At 53.3% G+C, this 13,863-nt stretch overlaps 1 protein-coding gene across 6 annotated transcripts in view; it reads right to left on the minus strand.

Annotated features, from left to right (window-relative positions):
* Positions 1 to 251: 251 nt before the first annotated feature.
* CLCN6 (chloride voltage-gated channel 6) overlaps positions 252 to 13,863 on the minus strand; it is a 27,300-nt gene continuing 13,688 nt past the window's right edge. Inside the window, exons 10-23 of one of the 6 annotated variants that reach the window (XM_006914347.2) lie at positions 13,567 to 13,699; positions 12,838 to 12,951; positions 12,395 to 12,561; positions 11,726 to 11,852; positions 9,082 to 9,208; positions 8,633 to 8,786; positions 8,323 to 8,482; positions 8,127 to 8,233; positions 6,871 to 7,057; positions 5,859 to 6,016; positions 5,518 to 5,674; positions 3,753 to 3,860; positions 3,502 to 3,627; positions 252 to 1,186 (exon numbers count right to left, since the gene is read on the minus strand). In XM_006914347.2, the coding sequence (XP_006914409.1) occupies positions 1,106 to 1,186; positions 3,502 to 3,627; positions 3,753 to 3,860; positions 5,518 to 5,674; positions 5,859 to 6,016; positions 6,871 to 7,057; positions 8,127 to 8,233; positions 8,323 to 8,482; positions 8,633 to 8,786; positions 9,082 to 9,208; positions 11,726 to 11,852; positions 12,395 to 12,561; positions 12,838 to 12,951; positions 13,567 to 13,699 (1,906 nt within the window). In that variant the 3' untranslated portion in view covers positions 252 to 1,105. Of the gene's footprint in view, positions 1,187 to 3,501; positions 3,628 to 3,752; positions 3,861 to 4,072; positions 4,504 to 5,517; positions 5,675 to 5,858; positions 6,017 to 6,870; positions 7,058 to 8,126; positions 8,234 to 8,322; positions 8,483 to 8,632; positions 8,787 to 9,081; positions 9,209 to 11,725; positions 11,853 to 12,394; positions 12,562 to 12,837; positions 12,952 to 13,566; positions 13,700 to 13,863 lie in introns of those variants that run through there. The other 5 variants (XR_003047030.1, XR_001517119.2, XR_003047032.1 and 2 more) reach the window with 5 other exon arrangements.

The following is a 13,863-nucleotide window of genomic DNA, read 5'->3' on the forward strand; positions in this document are numbered from 1 at the left end:
GGGAAGTGACAGAGGTTTGTGAAGGGCCGACACCCTCTTCCTCGAATAAATCATCAAAACGCTCTGGTTTTTCAAGCCACATCATGTACCTTGCAGGGGCCATTGGCTCAGGATTCACTCCTTTCCACCTTAGAAACAGCTGGATCATCCCCCAGAGCCACCTAGGGGTGCCCTGCTTTTAGTGAACTTGGGATGGGGAGCGATGCCAAGATCCTCTGGGCTGTGGAGGCTTTACCAGGAAGACGCGGGCAGAAACTTAAGGGAAGTTTAGTAATTTAGTGGACGTGAAAAGGCACAGGGACAAATCAGGATAAAAAACTCACTAGGAGACCATGAGTAATTTGGGAAATGGAGAGAAAGCTGAAATGTTAAAAACCAGGGCAGACGCCAATCTGACCCTTCTGCCGGATTTCTTGTTCAGAGGTTGTCGGAGGGACTTTAATGCTTTGTGCTTCTGGAGGGTGGTGGCTCTCAGGAGACTGAAACCACGGGGCCAGACCAGAGCGCCAGAGCTCATGCCGCGGAAGCACAACACTTCCTGCAAAATGACCTGTCGCAGATGCCGAGCTGACAGTCCCCCCGAGGAAGGCCTCCCTGAAACACCGTTTCGGTGCCCAACTCCTGAATTTAGTAGTTCACTTAATTTTGCAACTGGGACCCCCCCAGTGTTTGCCTTGGCCACGGTCCCCTCTCATGGTTTAAGGCCACAGCTGGGGCTCCTGGGGGGTAAGGGGGCAGGGACACTGTTCTGGGTGATGCCCTCCAGTTGGGGAGGCCTGCCTTCCGCTCTGGCCCTGGTGCTCGGGGGGTGCAGGGGCCTGGGGCCTGTGCGACACTGGATGGTAGGAACTCGGGGGGCGGCAAACAGGAAGATACTTGCTGAGAAAGTCAGACAAGCCCAAACTCTGATGGTTCGACACCATCCCCAGGATCTCTGGCCAGCAAAGTGTCCAATGACTGCAGCCTTTCTGAGCGAGTGGGTGACTGGGCACCTTCCGTGCCCTGGACCAACGCAGCCAGCCACGGCGACGAAGCATGAGCGAGCTGCATCCCCCCGCAGCTCCAGGAGAGGGTGGGCTGGCCCGCGGCAGGCCGAGCCAAGCCCTCAGATGGTCTGGCAATGCTGCCGCAGCCGAGCCTGCAGAAATTCGTACGTCAGGTTGTGTCGGGTGATGATCCCGACAATCTAGAATGAGAAAAAGACCCAAGTCGCTCACAGAGTAAAAGCCGCTGGGGCAACAATGTGAGTGGACTGCTCACCGGTCTGTCACGGGGAGCAGCGGGGACAGAACCAGGTCCTGCACAGTGCAGAACAGACGTAATGACGTGATCAGACACTCATTCCGAAGGCTATCTCATTTCTAGACGGAACGAGACAAACAGATAACTAAGGTTCATAAACTGGAGGCCAATGGGACACGTTTAGGTCTATAGAAGGTTGTAGTTGGGCCAGCTGAAATCTGAATTTGCATGTCTTTTTAAAAAAGGGACACTTGCCAGCTTTCTTAGTTCTCGCCAGACACAGCCTGCTGCACGTGTGTGCGCACGATGCGGCGCCCAGCGAAGGGTTCTGAGATGCCGTGGGCCCTGCTACAGCTCAAAAATACCATCTTCATAACTACCCGAGTCACTGTGATACTGATTTATACAAAATACGTATTTGGTCTTTGTCCTAGATCCTGACAAAAAACTCTTAAACTCTAAGACTTTCCTCAATGATGAGTAATAGGATGTCTTTTATTATTCAAAACAAGCACATTTCAACTATACCGGAGTTTATGTTAATGGTGTAACTTTTAGAAAGTCCCTAAGGAGGGAGGCTGGAACCAACCATGTGATTAGAGGATGGAAACTTTCAGCCCCACCCCCACCTGTGTGGGAGGAGGGGCCAGAAGGTAAATCTATCACTGACAGCCAATGACGTAATCATCACACCTATGTAATGAAGCCTGGATTAAAATTCCTAGACTACAGACTTCCAGGCTGGTGATCATGTAGGGTGCCAGGAGGGTGGTGTGCCGGAGGGGCATGGAGGCTCCACCCCCTCTCGCACACCTTGCCCTGAGCACCTGGCTGTTCCTGAGTTACATTTCTTCATGATAAAGTGGTAATCTAGGAAATAAACAGTTTCCCTGAGTTCTGTGTCATGGGAATCTGACTTATAGCCAGCTGCTCAGAAGCATAGGTGACATCTGGGACTTTTGACTGACATCTGAAGTGGAGGTTGGGGGACAGTCTTGTGGGACTGAGCCCTTCGCCTGTGGGAGCTGACATCATCTCCAGGCAGACAGTGTCAGAACTGAGTTAAACTGTAGGACCTGTAGCTGGTGGCCAGAGGATCAGAGATTTGCCTGATGTGGGGAAACCCCCACACATATGGCGACAGAAGTACAGTAGAGTGTGAGAGTTCAGAAAAGTGTTTTTCCTAAATGGTCGTTTATCAGTCGCTGCGAGGACTCGCATCTGTCACTGACGTGGCCCCCCACCATAAACTGTTGGGGCTGTCGGTGCAGCTGTGTCTCAAGGAGCATGATTCGACCCACTGCAGTAAACGTCAGAACCAGCTGTGCCATGCCGTGTTCTGTTGTCCCACGTTTTTACTTGAGCGAGGTGTCACTTCCTGTAGGGCGCTCTGCTAGCGTGTATGGAAAGCCTCAAACGGGTGACGACTGTAGTGAAATTTAACTGGAGATCCCACGAAAGAGGACTACTGAATGCGTGACAGGACAGCCACGCGACAGAGGGCTGTTGAGCCACTGACATGTTGTTAAATGAACGTTTTCTGCTGTCCAAAGTAAATTTTTTTATAGGTTAAATGAAAAATTAGAGTATTAAAGAGGTTAAATGATAACATACTCATCAAAACTTGTTACATAAAATTTCTACTAGATGCAGAGAAAAGAGAAAGAACGTATCTTGAAAAATCACATCTCTGTAGGGATAAGGGTTTGGTATTTCTTTTTCTTTACTTATATTTTCTTATTTTTCTATAACATATAATAAAAAATAGAATTCTAAAAAAAAGGAAAAGTCTGCAGCAATAATTACTAAATGTTGTATCTCTAAGTATTTTGCTTGAAATTCTCTCATTTAATGTTATGAACGGATGGGGAACCCCCTATCCCCAGGAGGTGTTGCTGGGTCAAAGGTGAAGAGCCATTTGAGAGGAAGGACGACCCTGAGCTTTTCTGGGATGCAGAAAAAAAGGCCGCTGTGCCTCTGGCGACATCTGCTGGCCATGCAGGAGACAGCACATGAGAAACGCAGGAGGCAACAGGAAGGGTTCGTGAAGCCTCCCCAAGCCCCACCCGCCCACTCGCCCCCTCACTCCTGGGGGACAGCTGCAGAGGTGTGCGTCTGAGAGATCCCCCTGAGGGACTCTGATGTGTCCTCGGGCTGCGGAGCCCTGACTCCCGTACAGCAGCTGTGGTCCCTGAAGGTGGGTGGATGGACCACTGAGGCTGGCAGGGTCCCCCGTCCTCTGGCGGAACTCGGACTCACCTCTCCCACCGCGTTCACCACCGGCAGGTGCCGCAGGCCCATCGTTCTGAACAGGCTGAAAACTTGGGAGACGTGGGTGTTGGGTGAGACAGTGAAGGGCGAAGGGTTCATGTACGGGGTGACATCCTGCAGAGCAGAGACAACATGAGTTACCTGCAGCCAGTTCCGCCCTGACCGGGATGGGACACGGACAGCACAGATGGGCAGCAGCCCTTCCCTGCGGCCCGTCTCAGAGGGGCCGCCTTCCTCACCACAATCATCCGCGGGTTCAGGAGCGTCAGGTCCAGGTCGTGGATGTCGGGGTACCGCGGGTAATCCTCGGCCATCTCGGCATAGGAAAGGCGCGGCTGGCTGGAGCTCTGCAATCCCAACCAAGACACTAAGACACTGTCCTTGCACCGGGCATGGCTGCTGGCAGGGTCCCATTAGAGCCCCCTCCCTCTTCCCGTCCGTATCCGCCCAGCAACGGCCCTGCTGAGAGCGAGGTGGTGCAGAGCAGGGGCCAGAACAGGTGCTGCGGAGTGACATGGGGCGATCCGAAGCCAGCGTCAACCTGGGCAAGTCTCCTCACCTCTCCGAACTACCCTTTCTTCAACTGCAAAATGGACGTGGGTTATTCTGGAATTTAAATTAGAAAAGTGCTAACTAATAAGAGCTGCGTGGGTTGACTTGTGTCCCCCCAAAAGATATGTCCAATTCTTAACCCTTAGTGCCTGCGAATGTGGCCTTATTGGAAACAGGGTCTTTGCAGATGTCATCAAGTCAAGACGAGGTCGTCCTGGATTAAGGAGGGCCCTAAATCCAATGACTGGGGACCTCATAAAAAAGGAGAGGCACAGGGAGAAGCCATGTGATAAAGAGGCAGATGTGATGTGTCCATAGTCGAGGAACACCGAGGATGCTGGCTACGACCACAAACTAGGAGGGACAGGAAGGGCCCCACCGGAGACTCCAGAGAGAGCACAGCACGGCCCTGTCGATGCTGGACTTTGTACGTGAGACCTGTGGAAGAATAATTCCTGCTCGAAGCCACCCGGTTGGTTGGGGCTGGATACAGCAGCCACAGGAAACCCAGACAGTAGCTCTGTTACGGTTCACCCATTCTGACTCTCCTGGATTTTCCCTCAGCTTTCATTGCTGCTGACTGTCACTGGGCCACAAGTGACCACAGTGATCACAACTACTGGCCACTGCTCTGCCCCGATCTCTGCCCTGCACACAGATTTCTCCGTCCAGTACCCGACGCCCACTGCTCTACCAGGCCTGCTCGGGCTGGTGCGTGTGCGGGAAAGGCCTCTGGAACCCTGCGACCCCACTCCTCCAGCTCCCCTGTCCCATGCTCCACACATCACCTCCACCCACTTCCCGCCGGGCTGCTCCTCCCCACGAACCACACCCTCAGGTCCCGGCCACTCCACCTGCGGCCCTTCCTGTCCTGCCCCACGTTAGCTGCTCTTCTCTAGGCCAGTCGGAACAGTGACCGCTGGCTGGCCTCCCTTGGGAGAGTCGGTTTAGAAACTAGGCTTCTAAGCACCGACTTAGCCTCCTTTTCCCAGCTCCATCTAAAGGGAAGAAGTGTATGGGGCTGAGCAAGTCTCAGGTGGCGACAGGGACATTTTGAACGATACACCCCGCCCCTGCTTATCTCTACAAAAACCAAATGAAAGTGAAAAAGGAAATTGCAGGGGAATTCACGGGAAGAATGCTATTTCTTGACAGCACATGTAAGAAAGTTCATTTGCACCTGACACTAAGACACCACATCAAAAGCCTGCAGGCTGGCAGAAGGACGCTTGACAAATGGGGCAGAGACCGACTAGGGGGAAGTCACACCGCCTGCTTCAAGTCACCTGGAGACGCCGACTGCAGCAGGGGAACTGTGGGCTGTGTGTCCCTCGACAGCAGCCCGCTGGCACGTGGACTCTGAGTAGCCCCTCTGTCCTCCCTGAGGTCGAGAGCTGTGTTCCTGCCACCGTGCCTTCCACAATCCCGGTTCGGAAAAGAAGACAGACTTACCGACTGACTTTCAGAATAACAAACTCCTCGGACGAGCAGGGTGACAAGCTGCGACCGAAGGATCAGGCCGTGGAAGGTCAGAGGGCGGAAGCGTTCCTCCATGGTCCAGTCTTCACTTGGGGACTGATCAGGGTATAGGTTGGGGTAGGGAGTGTATCTGTTATACAAAAACCAGACGCTGCCTAGTATACCCTCAGCGGGATCGCTTTCCGTCCGCACCCTAACCCACCCCCCCAATCGCCCCCAAACTCGGGAGCTGCCTGACAGGACCCGAGCAAAGGGCCGGCCTTCCTGGGGCTGCAGGCCGCCGGTGCCTGTGTGGCGGGAGAGCGGCCGCTCACCTCCGCTCGAGCATCTGCTGCAGGAGGTCCTCCTTCTCTGCCGGCTCCTCGGAGGCCACGTGCTCGTCACACATGTTCCGCAGCTCGCTCGACGGGTAGGACTTCATGGACTGGCTGCGTCTGCGCTGCTCAGCGGCTCGGGTGAGGATGCTGGATTTCTGTGGGCGGGGAGGAGGTGACGACGGCAGAGGTTTCTACCAGGGAGGCGGGCACGCCAACGCAGCATCTACTTCTGGCACAGCGTCCATTTAGCTTAGGGATCTGGGTGACAGTGAGGGCCAGAAGCACATGCCCACCGAGGTGAAAAATCTCTGTGGGGGCCCAGGGGCTGTGAGTCGCGGGAGCCTTTTGGAGCCGGCGCCGCAGGGCTTGCTAGACGCTGCGGTGTGTGCCGGCCTCACATCCCTGCTCCTGTGATTTGGGAGGAGCGTCACGGTTCTCCGGTGGGGTCAACCCCTCTCCTACGTCATGTCTGGGTGGGACTGATCTCCATGTTCCCAAAGCCAAGCGGTGGCACATGGCCCAAGTGAGGCAACGGGACTTTCCCTCTGCCTGGATTTCAAATTGGGAGCAATCAGAGGACAGAGAGCAGGTGGCGCCGAGGCCGCCTGGTACCCTGAGTGTCCGTCAGCTGCCGGCACGTGCCCGAGGGCATCGCCCTGGTTCTTCACTTCCCTGTCAGCCCTGTGACTGTCGATTGACTTCTTCTTCCTCCCTAAGCAGGTCAACACCCACGTCTGGTGACGACTCTAGAGCCCTCTCCAATACACCTGCACATTCTAAACAAGGAGTCCTGAAGACAGCTGATGGAAAAAAACCCGTCCACGTGCTTGCTGGGAAAACGGACATGTGCCCTGATGGTCTAACAAAGTCCACTCTCGCTGTCGAGTCTACTCACCGTCACATGTAATGAAGAGTGTGACTGTCCTAAGAGCCAGCGCTAGACCAGTGTGAACATAAGGAACGGCTGGCCATCTCCTGCCCACCTTTCCTCTCGGGCAGTTTTCTTTACCTTGAATTTGATGTTGTTACTGATGAGCTGGTTGCCCTTCATGAACTCCTTCTCATTGCCCCGGTTCTCCGTGACCACCGGGAAGGCATGGTGGACAGTGGTGCGCAGGATGCTGACCAGAGACTGGATGCGGGTGTGCGGGTAGACGTAGGTCAGGTTGGGTTCCATGATGTCACTGGCCCTCAGTCTGGGGGAGGGAGGGAAGCCAGCCAGCCTCACGACAGAGCCTGCAGCTCCCCCGGAGCAAGCATGAGGGGGCGGCGCTGGTCCTCCTGCACCTCCTGGACCACCTGCTCTGTCTCTTCTGAGCCATCTCTAGCACTTCCTCGAACACACGCTCCTCTGCCCTTTCTTCCCCTTTGTACGTGACCCTCCCCCATGCCTGGCCAGCCAGCCCCTCCCTGCTTTGTCAAACTGGGGGGCCTCTACTCATCCCTTGTATGAAAAGTCCCCTCACCAAGAACCCCATCTGCTTGCCTAGGAGCACTGGCCAACCCCTCCTCTGTACTCCAGGCGCACTCCAGGTGAATTGCTAATCATACTACTGGAATTAAAAAAAAAAAAGGTGTCCTTTCAGACCAGGGATGGCACCTGCAGCCCACAGGTCAAATCCCCTTGCTCGCTCATTTACATATTGTCTGTGGCTGCTTCTGCACTACGGACGCAGAGCTGGAGAGCTGTGACAGACCACATGGCCTGTAAAGCTGAAAATATTTACTACCTGTCCCTTTACAGAAGTTTGCTGACCGCTACATTAGATGATAAGGGCCATGTGTGACACCCAGACACCAGAGGTCCAAACTACTTGTGGGCCGCTGGATAATTTGGTGACTATGCCCAGAACAATCACTGTTGAAGGAACGACATTTCGTTAGGCACACGTGAGGCAAGCTAGTTTCACTCCCAGGGCTTAGTAGAGCCTTCGTTTAAACATTCAATCCTAACACAGGCTTTATGCAGAGACCTCGCTTCCTATTTAACCAGCACGCCACAGGAACCAAACAAAACCCTGAAGTAGCCCTGTCTGCCTCAGCCCCCGCCCTGCCCCAGCTCCCGGCCACACCGTAGTAACTGTTCGACATTCTCAACCGTGCCCGGAAACAAATATGCTTCAATGACCTTCCTGTTATTTACTGTTTCACTGAATTCCAACCCAAGAATCTAAATAAACATTTCCTGCCCTAATACAAATATTCCTTGGGCCCTAGAGTTGATAAATTCTGCAACCAGGACATGCGGAGATATCGCGGCCTTACTTGTCCATCTCCACCTCTGTCTCCCATTCCAGAAGTGGCACCCCTCGCAGGCCCACGTGGATATCATAAATGCCCTTATTGAAAAAGTCGCCTGTCCATTTGGCCACCTGAAACACAAAGCCAAGATTTAAAAAGAGGCTGCTGTGGGGTGAACTTGGCCCTGAACCTGAAAGAGGCCTAGAAGAGGCGCGCTCACCATCAGAGTGATCATAATGGGAAGTCCGTAGGTGATCTCATTGGTAGACTCAATCAGGATGACTGTGAGACTGATGGTCATACGGACGACCCCACCCAAGAAAGCCGCGGCACCAATCAGGGCGAAGGTCCCCGAGTAGATATGGCCCAATCCAATGTAGCTGGCGAGGAAAGACACCAAGAACAAGGCTTAGAGTCAAACCGGGCGAGGGGGGCGGGGACTATGGTTCACACGCCTGTGCATGGGCACACATGTGTGTGCAAACGCACACACACGCGCGCACACACACACACACACACACGCTCTGTACCTTTTGAGGACATTGGCAACTAAACGTCCAAACGCAGCTCCACAGAGCAGAGAAGGCACAAAAAGGCCACTTGGAACAGAAATGCCGTAAGTCCAACATGCAAGCAAGAAATAGAGGACGAAGAACAAGGCCAAAGTGATGGGGCTAAAGGTACCTGCAAGGCAAGGACCGACATGAGTCCCACTCCCAGATGCCGGCCAAGACCCGCCAGACCGCCTCGGCTCCTACCAGGTCCTTCCGTACCCCAACCGGTTCACTTCCAACACCGGAGGCAGAAACTCTAATCTTGTCTGGGTTGGTATTACAAAGGAAAAGTCCTGTTCTTGCTCAGAATTAAGGGCAAGCCTGGCTGTGTCTGCGGGCCAACAGAGGGTCAGAGAAATACTAACCATCTGTTCTCCGCAGAAAAAACCAACCACCCAGGAGTGGGCAGGCACACGGATACTCACCGTCCTGGTGGAAGAGCTGAAGGATGGCAGACTCCTGGGGATTGAAGAAGAGTGTGGCCATGTCATTGTAGGTCTCGTTGGGACAAAAAAAGTTCTTGATACTTGAATTCGCATCTTCGGACGTGACCTAAGAAACAGGAAGCAAAGACAACACGAGGTCAGTACACATGACTGGGGCATTCAGTCCTCAAGCGGGGGGTCCTCACCTGGGTAGAAAAAGTCTGGCTTGCCAGCTTTTCCCGTAAATTAAGCAGGCAGCAAAAAATAGATCTACACCCAAGAGCAGCCAACTGGTATCATATTCCTTGCTTCTGAGAATGAATGAATCAGGACCAGGGCCCACGTTCATCCACATTCATAATGGAACTATAATCACAACTGTGATGCATAATAGATTTGGCCCTGCCTCCTCTCCCAGTGCTGATGAAGTGATATGGCTAGAAGCCTGGCCTGAGAGCCCCGTGGACTGGGGGAAGATGAGGCAGGCGACAGACAAGTGGCTGGGAGTGGACAGGTTTATGGAGGAGTGTTCAGGGTACTGCTCGACAATGCCTCAACTTCGGCTCCAAATGGAAACAGCCTCCACTCTGAATCTGCTGCAGGAGCGAACGTGCTTCCATGCGCGTCCTGATGCAGATGCTGTGCTCCTGGCCGCCCCTCCCCAGGTTCCGCCAGGCTGAACAAAATCCCAGCTGGAAAAAGATTATTTCTCCGCATTTCGGCCCTCTCATTCTTTCCACTTTTGTGTGTCAAGAGATCCTGATACCACCTGACTCATGAGAGGACAAGGTACTTGGAGTATGACAGTTCTTGATCTAGTTGATGGCGTACGACAGTACAGGGGGTGAACTGCACGCCTATCGCTAGGCAGACAAATAGAGCGTTATTACAAAGCTCGTTAAGGATGTGGATTTTTCCTGGATTCAATTCTATTAATAACACTGCAGAGAAGCCCTTTGGTGGGACACTGTAACACTAGGGGAGGGGTTTGTGTAATCCTACCAGGTGAACCTGGCTGGGCGATATGGCTGGATGAATGAAGGCTGCCACGGGGAAACAGGACAGCGCCCCCTGTTGGTGGAACCTGGCAGGGAAGAGCCGGCAAAGGAGAAATGTGTGCGGAACAGGGCCCTGTGGACAAGCTGAGACGATCACGCACTGACTGACACACGCAGTGCCTCCCAAGCCACGTCTGCAGGAACGCGGTCCTGCAGCTTTCCTGGAACGAGTCCCATGCACTGAGCAGCATCACAGCGCTTGCTGGAAACCGGAGTGTCCGCTAAGAGCAGGGCACAGGCTCCAGAAGCAGACGGATTTGACACTCTAATTTAGCGACCCTGGGAGAGGTATTTTATTGTGTGATGCTTCAGTTTCCTCATTTATAAAATGGGAATGATACCTGCCCATGCTACATTACTAGCTGAGTGACTTTGGTCAAGACCTCACTTTGCCCAAGTTTTCTCATCTTAAAATGGGGATACAGTACGAGCCAACACGGTAGTGGTAAGGATTACATGAGATCACGTATGTACAGTGCTTAGTGGGGTATGTGACACGCGGTACACGTTCCAAACGTTCAGCGTTCTCATTGGAATTTTAAGGGTCCTAGGCCACCCTACGTTAAAGAAAATTTAAACTTCTGGTTAACCCATCCGACCACAGAATCCTTTTCCATTTGTTTTTAAATCACATAAGTCATCATTCCTGAGAACACATCTTAGAAAACCCTGGTCTGGTAAATGAGGATAACTAGGAACAGAGATTGGCAATTTTTTTCTGTGAAGAGCCAGACAGTAAATATTCTCGACTTTGCAGGCCACGTACAGTCTCTGTTGCATATTCTTTTCTTTTTGCAACTCTCTAAAAATGTAAAAACCGTTCTTAGCTTGGGGGCTACGTGAAAACAAGCAGTTGCCAAGGTCCAGATTTGGCTTATGGGCCATAGTTTGCTGCCCCCTGGTCTGATACGTTCTCGCTGCTCGTGGACTGGTCTGGGGGACAGTGAAGCAGCAGCCATCCAAGACAGAGGCCCCAAAGCGGCTCTGATGAACTCGAGCGGCTACTCAGGTACTTCAACAAGAAGACAGGTACAGAGCACTCCCCAGGCTCCACCCTCAAGGCTAGAACCACACACCTGGCTGCCCATAGCCCAGCTCTCAGACCCACCAGGTTGGATCAAAAACACAGGGTTGAGTGAGCTCCATCGCCCACCTACTGACCTTGTTATTCCAGGGAAAGGTTACAGAAAATACCACCTACTCCTAGGAAGAGAAATGGAATGCAAAAGGGACGCATGCCAGGAAATGACCAAACGCCAGGAAGAACCAGGACCGCGGTTTGCCCTGAGACAGACACTCGTTTCTCCCGGACTTAGGGCGACTCTTGTAAACTCGTGGCGGTGGCGGGGAAGGAGAGGGAGAGAGGGAGAGAGGGAGAGAGAGGGGCGTTCTCCTCTGTGATGACCAGGACCGTTCACAGATGTGAAGGAGACAGAGGATGCACATCCTCTCAGGTAAAAAGCCTACTACACATTCCTCTCTCTCTTAAACCCAACACGTCCATTAGCCTGAGACGGAGGCATGTCATACATTTCTGGATTCTTCTTGTAGGTATAGGATGAAGGCAGCAGGTGCTCTGGGCTTACCTGGAGCAGGAACGAGTCATTACCGTCTTGACTCGAAGACGATATCTGTCGGCATTCTCCTAACACCATTGAGGCCACGAACACCACCACCGTGGTTACCAGAGACACCAAGAGGCTCTCTAAGACTCTAGGGAGCAAAGCGCAGTTGTTATTATGCGATAAAAGACTCGGGAACTCAAAAACGTGACTGCCTACCCCACCCTCATCTCCTTGAAGAGCACGCGCAGCAGCCCCTGGTCGGTCAGCACTTGTGCAGAATTTGTCAGTGACGCGCTGTGTTCCAGCAATTATTATGTAAAAAGTGGGCAGCCACGTACGTGGGTTGCTATGTCCACATCATCGCTCTCCGAAGGACAAAATGGGCTTTTATTTTAGGTCCCAGGAGCGAGAGTCTCATGGACTCCTCTGACTTTGTCATGTGTCCTAGTGGCAAGTCAGGGAAGGCTAGGAGTGAACCAGCAACTCTGATGTCAATTAAGCTCGGACTCAGCCTTCGGCCTGTCTGACAAACGCAGAAGATTTATAACCCCGCCTACATTCCCGACCTCAGATGTGAAATCGAGCTGGTGTGGGAGGCAGCATCTGTTCCCAGAATCGCCTCCCTCGGGAGAGATGGCCCACGCAGCGCGCAGGGAGCCACGCAGGCAGGGGCGGCGACTGCACAGGTACCTGACGAGCTTGGGTTTCGGGTGCACGTTCCGCATGCGGTACTTTGCAAGCCTCTTGTTCAGACAGTTGAACGTGGCTCCCAAGAGGCCCCCAATGATCCCCATCACAACGAAGAACCCCAAATCCATAGCTGTCCAGAGATGACATTTTTTATCAGAGTCAGAGCACTGAGAGAAGGGGCAAGGGAGAGAGAGAAGAAAAGCACGGTGCCCATGAGAACAGCAAGGGACAGAGCAGAGGAGACAGACACGAGAGGGGTGGCTCCTTCTCTCCGTGAGAGCCGGTGCCCACGCCGAGCAGGGGGCAGGCGCAGGAGACCAGCAGGGCACAGATACCCCACCTGAAGCTGTGCCTACCCTTCCGATCACTTCCCCCTGGTACCTTACTAAAGAGCAATTGCCATAGGTCAAGTAAGAAATTCTGGGGGGAAGGACAAAACATACCTTAAACTCGCCGAAGTTCAGCAATCCAGGGAGCTGGAAAGCACCCCAACTTCCAAACTGAATCCCGGAACGAAAGAAGTTGAGGGTGAAGGTGGCAGACATGGAACAAAAGAGCTAAGGGGACAGGTGACAGAAATAAGAACATTCAATAGTGACAAGTCCTCCTTTCTCTCTGATGCTCCCTCACAAAACCTCCTGCCCCCATAAGAACCTGCAAACTCCAGGTAACACTGTAGCAAATACACCCACTGTGTAAACAGCCAAAAATCAGGCCACGAGAAGTTTCCCTTCCAGCAGCCTGTTGTGAGAGCTATTTATTTAGAGCCGGTTACGGACCAGCTCCCGTGCCAGCGCCTCATAACCACAGGAGAAAGAACCCGCTCCTGAGGAAACACGAGAGGAAGAGCATGCTGTGGAGGTGGGAGACAGGGGTTCGAGGGCGGGCTCTGCTGCCGCCTGCCTGACGACCACCGCCAGTTCCGCGTGACCACGTCGGACGGTTCATTGAGAGAGGATAACGGCAGTTTGATGCGGGGATGAGGAGGGCATGAGATGTGTTAAAAAGGCCGTGGTTTGGCGGTGATGGGCGTCTAGAGCAAAGGAATTTCCAATACACTGAATCATCCCGTCTCATCGAAACTACAGGGAAATCTATTGAGTAAGACGTGTCCAGCTTAAATTTCGGGATGGGGCTAAGCGAAGGAGGTTTTCACCAAAGGCCCTCCTTACCACTTTCCACGTGAGCCCCTGGTTCCAGAAGGACGAGCCCTCCTCCAGACTGAACAAGGTCCCCCCAATGGGAGCCCCAAAGGCTGCAGCGACGCCAGCAGCCGCCCCTGCCGACACGAAGTCCCGCTTGTCTCTGAGGAGGGAAGACAGACACAGACGGTTTACCCGAGAAAGGGCCCTCAGGCAGCAAAGGCAGCTTTTCGCGTCCTCGTCTTCCCATGTTTGATCTTGGCCCCCATGAAGTCAGGGCTTATGAGGGCAGGGCTCTGGCGAGGCTGGCTCAGCAGCAAATATGGT

This window comes from Pteropus alecto, unplaced genomic scaffold, assembly GCF_000325575.1.
Source record: "Pteropus alecto unplaced genomic scaffold, ASM32557v1 scaffold125, whole genome shotgun sequence".
NCBI classification, from domain to species: Eukaryota; Metazoa; Chordata; class Mammalia; order Chiroptera; family Pteropodidae; genus Pteropus; species Pteropus alecto.